General features: G+C 41.8%; 1 protein-coding gene across 6 annotated transcripts in view; it reads right to left on the reverse strand.

The window, feature by feature from the left end:
* The window catches only part of EBF1 (EBF transcription factor 1), a 374718-nt gene that overhangs the window by 103164 nt on the left and 254834 nt on the right, over positions 1-16720 (reverse strand). For 4 of the 6 annotated variants that reach the window (XM_035105770.3, XM_035105766.3, XM_035105769.3 and 1 more), the window contains exon 8: positions 10248-10389. In XM_035105770.3, coding sequence (XP_034961661.1) covers positions 10248-10389 — 142 coding nt within the window. The remainder of the gene's footprint in view (positions 1-10247; positions 10390-16720) is intronic. The other 2 variants (XM_035105768.3, XM_035105767.3) reach the window with 1 other exon arrangement.

Below are 16720 nucleotides of genomic sequence, written 5' to 3' on the forward strand. Positions count from 1 at the left end.
GCCCTGAGCTATGTGAAGCAAAGGAAGAGAGAGAGGCTGCCTACCTAACAACAGAGATCTGGGCACTCACTTATTTTGGTTTTAAAGGAAGCATTCTCTGCTTTTCAAACTCTTCACTTTGAAAAAAAGCAAAAGAAAAAAAAAAGCTGCGAGGTCCACAGCAAGACCCCTTCTCATGCTTACAGAAAAGCCCAGCTGATGACATCAGGATGTGGGCACTGAGAAAGTCTGCAGAATTACTGGAATTATAAAATGAAAGAAAAGGCAACCCCAAACAAAGCTTGACCACCCTGAAAGTAAGGCAGCTGCAACAAAAACCATGTACCTTACCTATGGGAATTTTAATACACAAACACAAAACTTTCCTTTGATAATTTTCAAATAAAATGTATTTTCCAAGTAACTGATGGTTAATAGTGTGCAGGAGGAAATGTGGGGGGAAATTTCATCACAGTAGTAATAATATATTCAATTCAACATCCACAATGATTTAAACAAACCCTTGAAAGGCTTTGAGCCAATGCAGAGACATACTATGGTGGAATGTCACATAATTCCAGAATCTGTTCCCAAAGACATATGTAGGAGATCTGACTATTCTTTAAAATAATAGTCCTGGTTTGCAATTTCGGTGCAGCTTTGATATTATAGGTCATATTTATGAAAGTTTATACAGTAGAGTCGTAACTTACGCACGTTGAACTTGCGCACATTCAGCTTTATGCGCTGGGCTGCTTAAAAAATATATATTAATGGGTGGAATGCGAAAGGGGGGCTTTGGCAATCCCACCTGCCATTGCAACTGACTTTATGTACTATCCCTGGAACATCACCCCCACCTAAACTGCAGGTCTGGTGTAAAAGGTTTAAGGCAAATGAATCATTATTTCATAGCCTGTTGTAATACTGTACTTAGTATCTATTTCAAAGTCTATTCCAGAACTTAGTGAATACAGGAAATGTTAATACACAAGTCCAAAGAGAGGATAACTTTTGCTGCTGGTGGTAATCCACCTCTGCCTCCTAGCCATAGCATTCGTTCATTAAAAAAATGGTGTATTGGAACCCGCGTGGTATAGCAGATAGAGTGCTGGACGAAGACCTGGGAGACCAGTGTTCAAATCTCCACTCAGTCATGAAGCGCACTTGGTAACCTTGGGCCAGCTGCTCACGCTCAGCCTCACAAACCTCACAGGGTCGTTGTGAATAAAATTGGGGGAAAGAGGATCTATGTATGCTACCCTGAGCTCGCTGGAGGAAAGGTGGGATATAAATGTAATAAACAAACAAATATTGTAAATAAGTTCTGTGTGAAACTTAACTAATAAAATAAATATATATGGCTTCAATGCATCATATGACTGAACCAAATACTCAATGGTCAGATGTATCCTTGATCCTATTTTGGTCAGACCCTGGGAATTACATGGGAACATAGGAACATGCCTTATCAGACCATAGGTTCATCTACTTGAAAGCAGTACTTTCTACACTGAGTGGCAGCAGATCTCCAGGGTTTCAGAAAGAGATCTCTCCAAGCCCTACTGGGAAAGAGATTGAACCTGGAACCTTCTGCATGCAAATCAGATGCTCTGTCACTGAGCTAGAGGAGAACAGGAAAAAAGGTTCAAAACCTGCAGTATTTAAAATGGACCAATAGACTGGACCGGGGCGGATATACTATGAAACTAATGAAGCTTAAGATTCAGGGCCCCTAATCCTAGAGAGGCTCCAGAAGTGACTTTAGTCCACATTTTTAATTTTGGGGGGGTCTATTAGACCCAATTTGAGTCACACAAATTGAAAACTATAAGGCACAGGAAATTATTATTCACACCAGCGACTTTGACATATGAGATAATCCAGTACAGCAATCAAATCTGAGGTGTAATTTTTTAAAAAATTGTGGTGATCTGTCGTGGAACAATCCCATTGAAGAAGATAACAGACCTCATTACTGGTTGCAAAGGGGTAATTATTACTATTACCGGTATTATTTATTGAATTTATTATTACTATTACTATTATTACTATTACCGGTATTATTTATTGAATTTATTATTACTATTACTATTATTACTATTACCGGTATTATTTATTGAATTTATATACCGCCCTACACACAGAGGTTTCAAGCTTCAGGGCCTCCAAAATGTAGTTCCACCATTGGAATGACCCATCTATTTGTCATACCTGTAAGATGTGTACTTTTACCATATGAAAAATGTACACAGGCTAGCTTGGCTATCCCACCACCCACCACCCCACTGCCTTTTTGGCTTCTGCTATTTGTTGAGACTGATATAGAATCAAAGCAGTTGCCAAAGAGATTCAGTAATTGCACAGGGTAGAGGGGGAAAGTGAGAAGGAAAAAAGCACAGCCCTGGCCCTTAAAAAAAGAGAAAAAAGGAAGAGAGCCATTTAAACTGCTTGTCAGTTGTCAGCTTGACAAGGCCACTTGAATATATTCGGGAGTATTTGCATAAATGCTCACGGTGAGTTCACCATGGCTGCTAGCGCTAATGGTACATAAAGTAATTTAGTCACTTCTCTTAGGCATCCTGTCAGAGTGATGAGCACCTCCTCTTTGCCTTGTTGCATATTAGATCATTAGATAATAAAGTGTTAGAGCATGCGAGCCGACAGGGTCTCTAGCACTATAATTTTGAGGCTACTGCATTATGCCGTGGAGGGGGAGAAAAGAGACAAACCAATTGTGCAATTGGCTTTAAATTCAAATAAATACAACCTGCAGGCTGGGAAATTACTTTGAAGCGAGGCTATTGAGCTTGCTGATAAAACTTTGCACACGTCTACAGTGAAACCTGGCCCCCACTGAACAAAGCAGGATTTCACCTGAACGTCACTGCTCTGTTATCTGGTGGAAATGCAAGATTTGAGCTATCTTCTCAACATGTGCCGGAGCAGCACTAATATCTTTATTTTACACTAAGGGAACTGTGGGCTCACTTATTTTGTGCTGCCTACTGCCACCTTGCCTGCTTCTGCAAATCTGATGTACGGCCCAATTCCATGTTCTTTCCTTACCTGACAATTTCCCTCCAGCTTACTTAGGGCTGATACACGTGTCACGGCCCCAACATGGAGATTGCTTCAAAAGAGCCTCCAGGTGACTATAATATTTGTAGTGTGCTCAGCAGCTGTGGATTGCTTTCTTAGCCACTAGAAAGCTTGCCACAAGTCATTGGGCCAGGCTGGAAGAGGTAGTCTGTGATATATGTCACCTCTGATAACACAGGGCCAGTACCACCACTCCTTTGCAATGAGGGATGTTGGGGGATTCCAATGAAAACAGAAGCAGGTAGTGGAAATTGTCAATGTTCAATTATTTGTTCCCTGTCCAAAATGGAAATCAAACCAGTGAATTATATCCATGTTTCCTGTTGGTGTTCCTTTCAATCCACAAATGATACATAATGGATTACACACACACACACACACACACACACACACACTGAATTGCATTTTCTTTGCACTGAAATTAATGGAGTGGAATAACATAGTGACAATGTAATTACCTAATTCACATAATTAATTGCACAAACTACACAGGCTGCATAATTTGACCACAGCAGACAGCAAGGCAGAAGACGAACTGCAAGGGAACAGAAACAGAGCTGCAAGTGACCAAATACAAGGTGAAATGGAAAACAATGTCTTCTTACATCTTGCAGTCATTTGAAAACCCAGGGCGCTGCTTGCCTAGTAACACTGGCGTCTACTATGGGGTCATGAGCTACAGATAATTACCCTCACTGTGGTTACAGATGCCACATGGCAAGCTTTTTAGCAGTGACAACCAGCAGTAGCAGGTGCCCATTGAAACTGACAGAATGAAAGGTAGGAAGATCAACAGGAGGTGAAGTCAGAGCCAATGACTGGCAGAGCAGCTCTCTGAACTGGTTGTGAGAAAGGAGGCAGGAAGATGGAGGCTGGCTGAAGGCAGACTAACGTTGCTGGGGCAGTGCCCTCACTGGACAAGCCTCCACGGGTTACAACATGGTTCCTAATTGTCTTAATTCCACCCAGGTGTTTATATTCATCTATATACTTCTAGTCAGTGCTTAATTTATATAAAAAGAGAGAGTTTATCAGGCTCACGTTTTGCTAAGATATTGCAGCCTCAAACCCCACCCAGTTACAGATGACTGAACTGTGGTTATCAGAGAATTCAGACCAAGGGGTGAGATAGCGGCTACAATGCTGACACCAGAGAAGAGGTTGCACCTCATTCTTTTCCGGAATTCCTCTGAAGTGTCACATCATTTTACTGCCGAGGTCCCTCTAGTTCAGGAGAAGATAAGCCATTGACCACACCTATACTATGCAGTAGTCTATAGCACGTCAGAAGATACGCACACATTTTACAACTGTCAAAATGCAGCCCATGGTGGTTTTACAACCTTGTTCACTGCCTTGGCTGTTTGAAGTCAACCTCAGCAATGAGGAAATGAAAGTTTGCCTGAATAGATTGCGAGGTGAGGATACCCACAGAAGAATTTCTGGGAGCTGTGAATAGAGCAACCTACAGGGATACAGTCAAAGGACAAACTGCATTCTAGCAAGTAATCACTGTAGGTAATAACTGCTTTGGTGCATAGTTGTCAAAATATTACTCAAAGGAGGTAATAGCACCAGGCTAACAAAGCAACTCCTAACACCACTTCAGAGTGCAACCTTAATATAAAACTGTCAAATACAAGAGTGGTGGTGTTGCATAAGTGCATTTAAAAAGTTGTTTTACGCATTTTAACTTATCTCATTAATAAGATTTTACTGTAAGCTGGCATATACATTTGATAGATAGATTAATACATTTGACAGATAGATTAATACAAGTGTGTGTGTGTGTGTGTGTGTGTGTGTGTGTGTGTGTGTGTGTACACACACAGGAAAAGAATCCACCCCTCCCCAGAAAGCAAAAAGATCACTCTAGTTCAGGCATCCCCAAACTTCGGCCCTCCAGATGTTTTGGACTACAATTTCCATCCTCCCCGACCACTGGTCCTGTTAGCTAGGGGTCATGGGAGTTGTAGGCCAAAACATCTGGAGGGCTGCCGTTTGGGGATGCCTGCTCTAGTTAAACTCATATACTTGTGGAATTTCTTTACAACTGATATGATCTCTTTCACCCTTAAAGAAAGAAAAAAGTACTACAGTGACTTGTTAATATGGCACACAAAACATCCATGGCAAGACGGAAAAGTCAGGCCTAAGTCTCTACACATCTCACATCCACCTCTGTTGGGGCTGGGTGGGTAGGGTGGTAAAGACATTATTTCATCTGGCAAATTCTGCATCGTAACCACTTTCCTTCAAATGTCTTTTGGTCTGAGGTTTTTGGTGGTTTTTTTTGGTGGTGGTGGTGGTGGTGGGAGTTTTCCTTATAAAGCTACAACCCTGGAAGTCAATATTGATTTTGGGTACATTGGTTTCTCTGTAAACATCTTAATGTATCTAAATAAGTTTTGAAATAATCAAGCAGAATTTCTTCCTCTCTCTCTAAAAAAAGGGGGGGAACCCTATTAACTGAGTAAACCATAATAACAATGACAAGCCACTGATTACTGTGGTTTACCCTGCTTGTACCACACAATGCTGCTTAGCCTTTGCCAACTATTACTTTTTAAATATAGAAACATTTAGTTGAGCAATGTATTTATTTATGTATGTGTATCAAGAACTCGGTGGATGTAAAAGCATGATCTTGATTACACTGAGATAAACCACTGAGAGTAACTTTCCTTTTTACTGACTGACAAGTGGACTATAAATGGGTCTCCAGATGTTGGGTCTCCAGATGTTGTTGGACTACAACTCCAATCATCCCTGACTACTAATCCTGCTAGCTAGGGATTATGGAAGTTGTAGTCCAACAATATCTCGGTACCAAAGGTTGAGAAAGGCTGCTCTATAAGGTGACACCTTGTGTGACTGATTCAGTACTGTAACAAAAATAGTCCTAATTGTAAAACATGTAAGTCTGATTACTCTACAGCTATACAATAATAATAATAAATGTAATAATAAACTAATAACACACATTGTACCAGAAACACTCTTCTACACAAGACTATATTTGGAAAGAGATCCACAATATCCTGTGGTTATTAGAACAGGATTCCCTGTCCTGAATCTTAAATCTGTGGACCATTTCAGGATATTAGATTTCGTTGGTCACCACTCATCATCCATGACCATTGGCCATGTTGGCTGCAGCTAATGGGGCTAACAACATATGGAGAGACAAAGGCTTCCCACTGCTGGCATAAAAGCTCTGGGGGAATGGCCAGAGGGGCTCCACAACATCTGGTGTCTAGGGCAGCCAGCTCACGTTGCTAAATTGTTGAGCCAAACCTGAAGTGAGCTACTTCTCCAGCACAGTGGTCTCTTAAAAAGGTGAGCATTTCCCCAATGGCTTCCAAACTGTTTCAACTAAGTAAATGGGAAACATTTGGTTAGTGGCTATGGAAACATTAATTCCAGTTTTAGAAGATAATACGGTAGTAGAACTACAGAATTTGGTATTGACTGTCATGAGCTGAACTGTCAAAAAAAACGCTATACTAAAGTACAGTTTCCTTTGCTTTCCCCAAAACATTACCTCATCTCATGGGGTGAAAGTATGGGAAATATTTAGAGCAGATAGTTGTGCTCTAAGTGTGAGAACAGGAATATGTCCAAGCTTGAAGGAATCTAGCGCTGTCTTAATAACTGGCAGGTATTCATGTGGCCTCCTTGTAGGGGGAAAATATCTCCTTAAAAAATAAAAAAAGCAGGCTTTGAAGGACTATGGTTTATGTTAGGACACTTCAAGGATGAATGAATAAATATCCTTTGTAAAGCTTTGCTTCTTGCTAATTAATAAAATAACAGTTTGCACATTCCTTAGCAAAATCAGGCAAAAATTATGACAGTGGTTTGTTTATTAAATTAGGTTGTTGGCAGGGATGGAAAAAATCTATAGTATGAGTTATAGCCTAAAAAGTTAAAGCTAAATAAATACAGATGTAAGTTATGTTTATATAATAAGAAGCACTGCAGAGCTAAGAATTTTAGGTTAAAAAGTGCAAACTTGTGGACCTGGTTCATTATGCATTTTCTGCATAACTACATTTACTCACACAAGTCGTTCCAGAAATTCTGAATGTATGCAAAGGAAAATGGTAGGTTGTGATGATATCACACTCAAATACTGAGGTGAGAGAATGTATGTTGAATATTGATTTATCCCGTATATTCTGGCGTATAAGACGACTTTTGAACCCAGGAAAATCTTTTCAAAAGTTGGGGGTCGTCTTTTACGCCGGGTATAAGATCTGCAGTCACTGCATATGGTGGGGGGAGCTCAAAAAGGCCACGGCCGCATCCCCACCCTATGCGGCGACCGTGTAAGCGGCTGCCGCTTTCTTTCCTTGCAGGAAGAGGGGAGGGGCGGAGCTTTCCTCCCTCCTCCCTGCATGGAAAGAAAGCTGCAGCCGCTTACTCTCTCCCCCCCCACCACCACTCACCTCGGTGCCTGGAAGAGATACAGACAATTTTTATTTGGTGTGCGTTGGAAGTTTGGGATATACTCGTTATGGCGAGTATATCCCAAACTCTATATTTTGACTGGAAAAGTAGGGGGTCGTCTTATACGCCCAGTTGCCTTATAGGCCGGCATATACGGCAATGATGGGAAAGCACATTTTCACTCTGCAGCTTTTTCCATAGTATTTAGCTTCCTTGACCCTCCATGAAAAATAGATTAGATATCAGGCATGAGAAGACTTCCCTCTCTCTCTCTCTCTCTCTCTCTCTCACACACACACACACCCCACTGAATGGGAACTGTGAGGACACATACCCAAATCTGGCTGAACCTTCCCATGTGGCTTCACTAACCCCACAATCCTATGCACGTTTCGTCAGAATGAAGCCAACTATATACAGTGGGGTTTACTCCAAGGTAGGTGTACATAGGATCACAGCCTACCTGTGTGAAGTTAGGAATGAGATAGTGAAGTCAGCCACACACAAGTCACACAAGCCACACACAAGATTCAGATATATCTGGTTTGTGCCCACTATCAGCTCTTATAATTATAGTTTACACACTCTATTTTACAACTAAGGTGGCAACAACTCACGATGATTAATTAATTTGCAATGATTAATGTATATGGCAGGGATGGGGATGTTGAAGCACGTCCAGATGTTGACATGCTGCAACACCTAGAGGACCACAGTTTCCCCAGCCATCATACATTGTATAGTTGCCTTTTAGTTTTTTGGTACTAACTATTTCTAAATGATTGTTTTTTCATTGCTTATTTATTTATTCTCAGCAGCCCAGGGAAGTTAGTTAACTACCAGCAACAGAGATCCCTAGACCTTCAGTGACTGCAAGAACAACTTGCTCCCATAAGAGCCTGCATGTCTCATCATTTGAGCCTCTTGCTAGCATCCCACTTCTGTCAGAGACTAGGGCTTTTGTTTTGTTTTTAATGTGTGTGTTTTTAAGGTTTATTATATATTTCAAAATGAAATTAAAAAAAATAAAGAAAAGTTGCAAACAACTTGACTGCATTTGAGTTATTCATCCATACGAGCATTCGGGATGTTACGAATGAAAGGAAAATACATTGTCATGCCATACATACAAATAGCATACAAGAATATACTCTAATCAAGGAGCTTTCTCCAAAGGCCACCATGGGAATGTCGGGGAATCCTTGCCTGCTGCTCCTGTCTCATGTAAGATATAAACAGTTGCCATGCCGTGTTAAAAATAGAGGCTTCCTTTAGCCATGTAGATTTGGCATGTTAGTTTTTCTGCCAGTGCCACTGACCAAACCCAAACACTTCAATTCTCAGGCCTTTAGCCATTTGTAGCATCTGGCGTCTTCCAAGTGAGCCTCTACAAGCAGAGACTAGATTCGCAGTCGCTATGGACAGGTGGCCTAAGGCTATGGATTGGCTTCCCAGTAAAGAACATCTGCCACACCCACCCACATCTTTTTCAAGGGACAGCTATAACATTTCTGTTTCAGAGCTCTTGAGGGAAGTGTGTGCAGGTGATGAGTACTGTATGCTTATTGACTTATGTGGTTTTGATATGCTGGTAAGAATTTATTGGCCATGTTTTGCATTTTTTTAAGGTCTTGCATTATGGATTGTTAGCTATGTTGGTTTCCTTTTAAGGAAGAATGACAGGACAGATATGTTTCAAATAAATAAATAAATAAATAAAATTTTATTTTCTCATTTTATAGATGCCAGAATCGGGGTGATAAATGGTCATTTGACCAAGGCTGTGATGAAAGTCTGAATTTTTAGATTCAGTTTTAAATGAATATCCAGTTAGCTACAAGAAAGTACTCTACGTCCTAATCTGGCTCTCAGTTATAGGAGGCACATGTAAATATTAACATACGATTTTGTTCTGAAGATTGGTTTATTGAAACCTGACCTTGGCTCTTTTTTGAGTCTGGCAACATAATCCTCAAACGGATCAAGTGAGGGCTTCTGTGTGGATGTCTGGAAACAACCTAATACTTTGTCCATGGGACAAAGAGGAGAAAACTACCCCATCTCTTAATCTTGCCCTAAATCACAGTATGTAAAATATAACCCAAGGAAACCAATTTTGGATTATGCTCCATTTTAAAAAAAAAAAGCAGACCATTTTGTTCAGTTCTGTTTCTTGAAACACAAGACCTGATTCACACAACCATGTGACCATTGTAACTGCCATGTGATAGTTACAATGTGCCACAGTAAGCGAATCAGTTATTTAAGAATTTGCAAAGAGTGCACCGGTCTCCTATGTGCCTCGTAGCTGGGAAACTCCAAAAGCCTACAGAGCTTCCTCTGCCTCACAGAAGAGAACTGGGCTTTCTTGGGCACATAGAACATTCTGTGCACAATTTAATTCTCTACATATCCTGCCCATGGCCTTTTCAAATGCACCAACAATATCCATACATTTGATGGGAAGAGCTTGCCCACAGTAAGCATATGAGCCAAAAATCACTGCATGAACTGATTTTGCTGGAATTACCCAAATGCTTACAAATTATGTACCAGTATTGAGCAAAATACTCCTTAGAAAAAAAGAGAAGACACTGACCCTCTCATCCTATGATCTCGCTAGGACAACCAGTAATGGAAAAAAGGGGGGACCCCCACACAACCCTAGAGACCCACAGTTAAAGAAGCAACGTCAACCAACAAAAAATGCCTACCATGTTCCAGATAAGAAGGCGTACCTTCCGAAGGATCAAGCCTTCGAGCCCTCCGACCATGTTTGGAGTTGTTGTGCACAAACATGTTATCCGACACTGCCAAGACATGACCGTCCACATTGACTGTTGTAGATACCACAACCTGTGAGTGGGACAACAATATAAGGAAACACTTTAATGCAATTTAAAATGAGATGAGCACAGAGTATAATAAACCCAGAATCTTAAATAACAGCTGGGAGCTGCAGAAAATTGCACAGCTATTTCACATAATAACTAGTGCTTAGACTGTAAGACTCTAACAAGAGGTGCTATTGATGAGTGGGTCTTCGGCATCATAGGCTTTTGATGTCGCTTTAAGTCAAATTGCACAGCTTGTAGCTGTATGGCGAAACGTACACTGTTAACCATCATTTTAACAAGAGCACTTTATTAACTTTTTTTTTTAAGTGCTGACTGAATTTTACCCCACACCATTCTTCAGCATATATGCCAGAAGAGATAAAGCTGCTGTCATTGCAAATGAAAATGTATTTTAAAAAAGAAAAGCAAGTGTGGTCTGCAAAAGTTGGGATGAGAGCAACTGTATTCATTATGCTGTTACAGTTGTAGCTTCCAGGGGTGTTTGCACTCCAAAATTCTCCAGAACAGGGTACAGTATGTGTGTCAAAGGCATTTCAGAGCTGAAATGAATAGTGCTTTTCAAATCTAAGTAGACTTTTTCCTTAGCAAATAATCAAGCTTGGATTCACACAGTTGGCAAACTTTGACTTGTCTCAATTCATTTAAACAACTCAAAATGGAGATACCATGTTGCTGTAATGTGCAGGGCACATGGGATTATTAAATCACAGATTCTAGTGAATTCAAAAGTATGGCTTGCAAGCACACAGCTGCTCAACTGAGATATTTCTCAACAAATTTAAAACACGTTTCCAGTTTTCATCAGAACCCATTATACAACGCAAGTACCGGTAAGTGAGATTCTTTAGGGAGACTCATTATGAAGGTTCAGTCTCTTATCAAAATGTCCTTAGGTTACCCAATAAGAAGTTCAGATAAATAATGCTACGTTCTAATGAGATGACTACTGCTGCAAGGTACTGCTGAAATTTTGGTTAGTGATAGTGACAAAGTTTGTTGCCCAGGATGCCTATTTTTATCCTTGTTTGTCCCTGAGTTCCGGCGACGTATATTAAGGTAAAACTGGACCATTTTGCCCTTGCTGAAACCTAAAAGTATGGGGAAGCCTCGTGGACAGCCCCAGGATGTGCAAGCATTAGGATGTGAAGGACAGCATGGTGCCCTTCAATACGAGAGCGCCTCTTCTTTGATAATGATACACTGCACATCAGCAGCAGCTCCAGGATTAATTTCTTGAGCATGGTTGCCCTGATCACCTCTTAGCCCGTATTAATCACCCATACAAACAAAATGGCAACGTCCCTCTCTCCGCTACCACTTACCAAGTATTCTACCCAAGAACATGTGCTGCCTTCCAGAACTTTGGCTAAAACAATAAGAAGAAATGACCTACACTTCTCCTTATATTAAACAAGGAAGGGGGATTAAAAACTGAAACCCACTGAGATATGTTTATTCATGCGACCTCTTACAACCAAATATAATAATTGTCTGTTAATTGCAGTTTCAGCTCCCACCTCATGCTTCAACATGTGAAACAGCAATCAGCCGGCTCCTGTTTAATCCACCTATTATGTTGACTAATTAACTTTGCTCGACAGTTTATTTCTTCCTCCATTATCAGGCCCTGTCAGCCGCAAGCACACTGCCGCAAAGGGGGACCTCGGCCCCTTTGATTGATCACCGATAGATTGACATGCAGATTAATTTAATTAGAATCACCTCACTTGAGAAATGAAAGACAATGGCAAGGGGGCTAATAGATCTGCTCTTATAATGAGGCAACCCTCCAGAGCCAAGGCAGAGGATTTCTGATTTATTTTGCTGAATTCCCCAGTCGTTCCAAAAGGCTCTTGCTTTAATTGTTCTTGGTATTGAGAGGCTTTAGCCTCTGAAGAGGTGAAATGCTTTACAAGGATTGGCAAACATTGCTTCAACTCTCCAAGGAAGCCGCTACCCTCTCAAAGTTGCCTGAGCAGGGAGATTTGCTTGCAAAGAATTGCCTTACATTGCTTGAACTGGGTAGAAAGGGGAAGGCAATCGAAACAAAACTCTCCAAATAACACTTTATTAACTCTAATAAAATTCTTAAAAACATGTTTTGTCAGATCTTGACCTACAACATTGCTTAGTCGAGCAGTTCCAGCAAAGCAATCCCTACCCACCCCCATCAAACTTAATAAGGCCTTTAAGATTGTGAACATAAAATGATTTGCGCCAAAAAATAGTCTGTCAGAATCTTGTTAGCTCATTTCACAGTGTGGTTTAAAAAGGAAAAACCCATTGGGTTAAAACAGGGTCAAAATTATTTGACAAGATTTGGAAACTTGAATTCTGAAGGAAAAACAGTAGACACATGAGAAGGACTTTTGATATTCCTGTGTTATATTCCATTTCACTGTTTAAGTCAGTTTCAATCTTCCCTATAACCGCAATCCATAGAAACAGTTTTCCAGTGTGAGAAATGTCTACATGGGCAAGATTACATGCACACTCTAAAAGGGCATTCGTCCATAACTTGCTTTGCATAGCTATAGTTGGTCAACATTTCATGGTGTGTGTATAATACTGAATTGTTTTAATCGGGTAGCTTTAAATGATAGCTTCTACATAATGTATCACCTGGCCATTGTTGGCACCTGTCTGTCTTGGGAAACAATGGAGGAGTGTACATTTTGGGGGTGAAGTAAAATTGTTTGAAGGTTACAGCGCTTGCTGTGGCTGTAGAGACCAATATGGGAGAGACATGTTTTGTTGCAGCTGGGCAGATGAAGGCATCAGGTTGTGCTGCTACAGATGTAGGCACTGCGGTTGCCTACAAGGAATTCCCAAACGGTGGGGTTCATGATACTTGCCTTCTTGTCATGTTTGCAGACATCTTTGGTCTACCAAGCCAGCGCAGACGACGCTGAGACAGGAATGCAAACAAAGTGGGAATGGGGGCTTGGGAGGGGGCTTCTTTGTTTGAAAGAAGTGGTGTCCAACATCTTCCTGACACAGCACATATGGAAGGTGTGAAGGCATTGCTCCTAGTGGCCAGCTCCTGCTGCGGCCAGCTTCCCTTCTGCCCAGACTCCCAGAACACAGAGAGAAATGAAGAGGGTGGAGGAGAGACAAGGTGAAGGAGCCTTTGGCTGCTGAGGAAGGAGCCTTAGAGAGCGATGGGAAGGTGGGCATCTTCAGTCTTTGCAACTGCCTCACTGGGAAGAACTGCTGTGATCACTAGGCCTGCGCTGTTTTAGTTTCTTTGAATAAAGAGTTAACTTCACTGACATCGGGTGTTTTATTACTGACCTGCCTCTGACTCCGGCTTCTGACAATGACTCACTTCCATAAAGCAGACTGCTCAGCACATGGCAGTCCTTTTTAACCTCTTCTCCCCACCTCTATTCCATGCTTTACAAGTGCAAAAAGGAAGGTAGGGATGGGGGGAGATGTGCAGTTTCATTTGTTACCAAACAATCCTTATCCCTGACCCTGCTGCTGGAAGGGGTTAGGATGAGGCAGAGGTGTCCCTCCGGTGGGTCCTGCCAGCAACAGAGCTGCACTACCACAAAGGCTATTGTTGCATGCTCTGAAAGCACAAGAATAGCCTTTGTAAATCTCCAAAGCAGGGAAACAGAGAGGTGGAGCAGGAGCAGAACAGGGCCAACTCTAGATTGGCTGTCTCCAAAGCTGGCCTGTTTCCCATTGAGGGACCCAATTTGGCCATCTAAACTGCATCAGCCTGGAGCTTGCACAGGGAAAAAGTTACACAACTGCTTTCTCCTAATACTCTAGCTGGCGTGAGTGGCAGGGCTTCAGATGCAGTGGTGCATCCACTGATTCATTACATCCCAATGGCCTAAATCAGAGCTTCAAATTGCTCTGCCCAGCTCACTTATGTGCTCATGGAGACTATTTTGAGAACTAACCAAACAGAAATGAAGTGCTTTGCTTCAGAGAGCCCAGTTTCTCATGTAGCAATCCAGTGATCCCTCTTTCCAATACCAGGGAGAGCGAAGAAGTCACTTTCATTCCCACAGACAGAGGCCTGCAACATTTCCAGCTAGCTGAAGCAAGAACAGAGAAGCAACCCAACATGTACATATTGCTATGCCACCACAATCCCCACAGCACTGTGAGATTCCAGGGGTGCCAGGGTTTGGAAATGAAGCACAGTGGAGACTGTGGTGTCTTTATAATATATATAGTTTATTTCCACATATATACGACCTGAGCCTAGGATGGGGGAGCTTTCAAGATTGCACTCCAAGAGGGCCCTGTTTCTCTCCTTGGATTCAAACTGCCAGCCCACGTTGCTCTGACCCTCCCGTTTTGCAGCCTGCAAGCTGCTTGCCAAATGCAACTATTTCTCCTCTTGCTTACATCAGGCAAACTGCAATCCTGAAACTCTACAAATGGCCTTTGTTCTTCTACTCAATTGGGACCTCAGGGAGGGGCTTCACCCATTTCCCAGCTGGCACAGTCTTAGCTTTGCTGATGGCTTTCTTAATAGGTCTTCACCCTTCACCTTCTGCTCTTTTGATGGTCCATCTCTCCAGGCGATTACTTCATCAGGAAGCCAGCCTGGCTTGTATTTTAACATGCTAAATTCAACGTCCGGCCCCAGGGATGGGGTGGAGACCCCAGGTATTAGAAGGGAGAACAGGGACCCTAAAATTTTATAACAATGCTTTCAGTTTGTTGCCAAGTTAGAATGTGATGCCTAAGAAGGCACTTAGTCAACTTTCCTTTTTAAAAAAATTATAGACATTTCAAGCAGACACCAAGAAACAAACAGAACTGTGGACCAGAAAAAGATCCATCAACTACAACAATTGTGCTAGCCTAATATTATTCTTGCATATTGAGCTGCAAGTATCCCTTCCTTCCAATACTGAACTATACAGAACAATCCAATTTCTTCAGACCCCACATCTTTATAGTAGAAGCCCACATAAGGAACTTGTTGCAAGGACCATGGCAACCAGGAAGTAAGAACTGGCTAGTCACATGCTGTTATGAGGATAGGTAGTGATTTCGTGTCCTAGTGCCTTTATCTTTCCTGACACACATAATCAAATAATTGTAGAGTTGGAAGGGATCCTGAGGGTAATCTAGTCCAACCCCCTGCAATGCAGGAATCTCAAGTAAAGCATCCATGACAGATGCCCATCCAGCCTCCGCTAAACAGTCAAGCACAGGGACGCAGGTGCCACTGTGGTCTAAACCACTGACCCTCTTGGGCTTGCTGATCGTAAGGTCGGCAGTTTGAATCCCCGTGACGGGGTGAGCTCCCGTTGCTCTGTCTCAGCTCCTGACAACCTAGCAGTTTGAAAGCATATCAGTGCAAGTAGATAAATAGGTACCGCTGCGGTGGGAAGGTAAACGGCGTTTCAGTGCGCTCTGGCACTCGTCACGGTGTTCCATGTGCCAGAAGCAGTTTAGTCATGCTGGCCGCATAACCCGGAAAGCTGTCTGTGGACAAACGTCTGCTCCCTCAGCCTGAAAGCGGAGATGAGCGCCACAGCCCATAGTCGAATTCGACTGGACTTAACTGTCCGGGCGTCCTTTACCTTTTACCTTACTTTAGTCAAGCTAAAGACACAAGCTTAAAGAATCTCACAGACTATGACACTGTCCTACTGCTGTTCCAGAGCATAGGGCTATTAGAGAGGAATACCCTCAGGACATTTTTTCCACGGTCTAGCCTACCTATTATTTTTATTACTAAAATTACTAATTTTATTCATAGATCTCAGGGAGGTTCACAACATAAAATTACAACATAAAATATACAATAAAATTAAGAACAAAAACAAACCAATAATCCCCCCTCCCACAATACATTTAAAAGGGCATCAGATGTCCATTGGCCAAAGGCCTGGTTGAAGAGGAACGTTTTCACCTGGCACCTACCTCATGGATGGAGGCCACAGCAAGCTACAGGATTTCTCAGATGGGAAAACGTCCACTGAAAAAAGCAAACACAAAAAGGCAGCTTCAAGGATTGTTAAGTTCCCAACACATTTTGAGTATGGCTTCATCAAAGGAAAATTATCATTTTTGCTCCTTCATTAAAAAAAAACTGCTCCATAAAAGCTACATGCTACCATTGCTTTAAGAAGGCTGATTAAGGAACAAATATGAGCATTTTACCCCCCCCCCATAAAAGACATACTCAAAATGCATTGAGAATTCACCAAACTTTCAGCTGTCCTTTTATATTTCCTTTTTTCCTGTGGATTTTAAAAGCCACTTTTAATAACCCTTCTTATTGTTAAGACTTTAACCACCTGAAAATGGTCTCTAAACACAAAGTATAAAAGACAGGAAAAAAGGAACAG

This window comes from Zootoca vivipara, chromosome 2 (genome assembly GCF_965207765.1).
Source record: "Zootoca vivipara chromosome 2, rZooViv2.hap1.1, whole genome shotgun sequence".
In the NCBI taxonomy this organism is placed as follows: domain Eukaryota; kingdom Metazoa; phylum Chordata; class Lepidosauria; order Squamata; family Lacertidae; genus Zootoca; species Zootoca vivipara.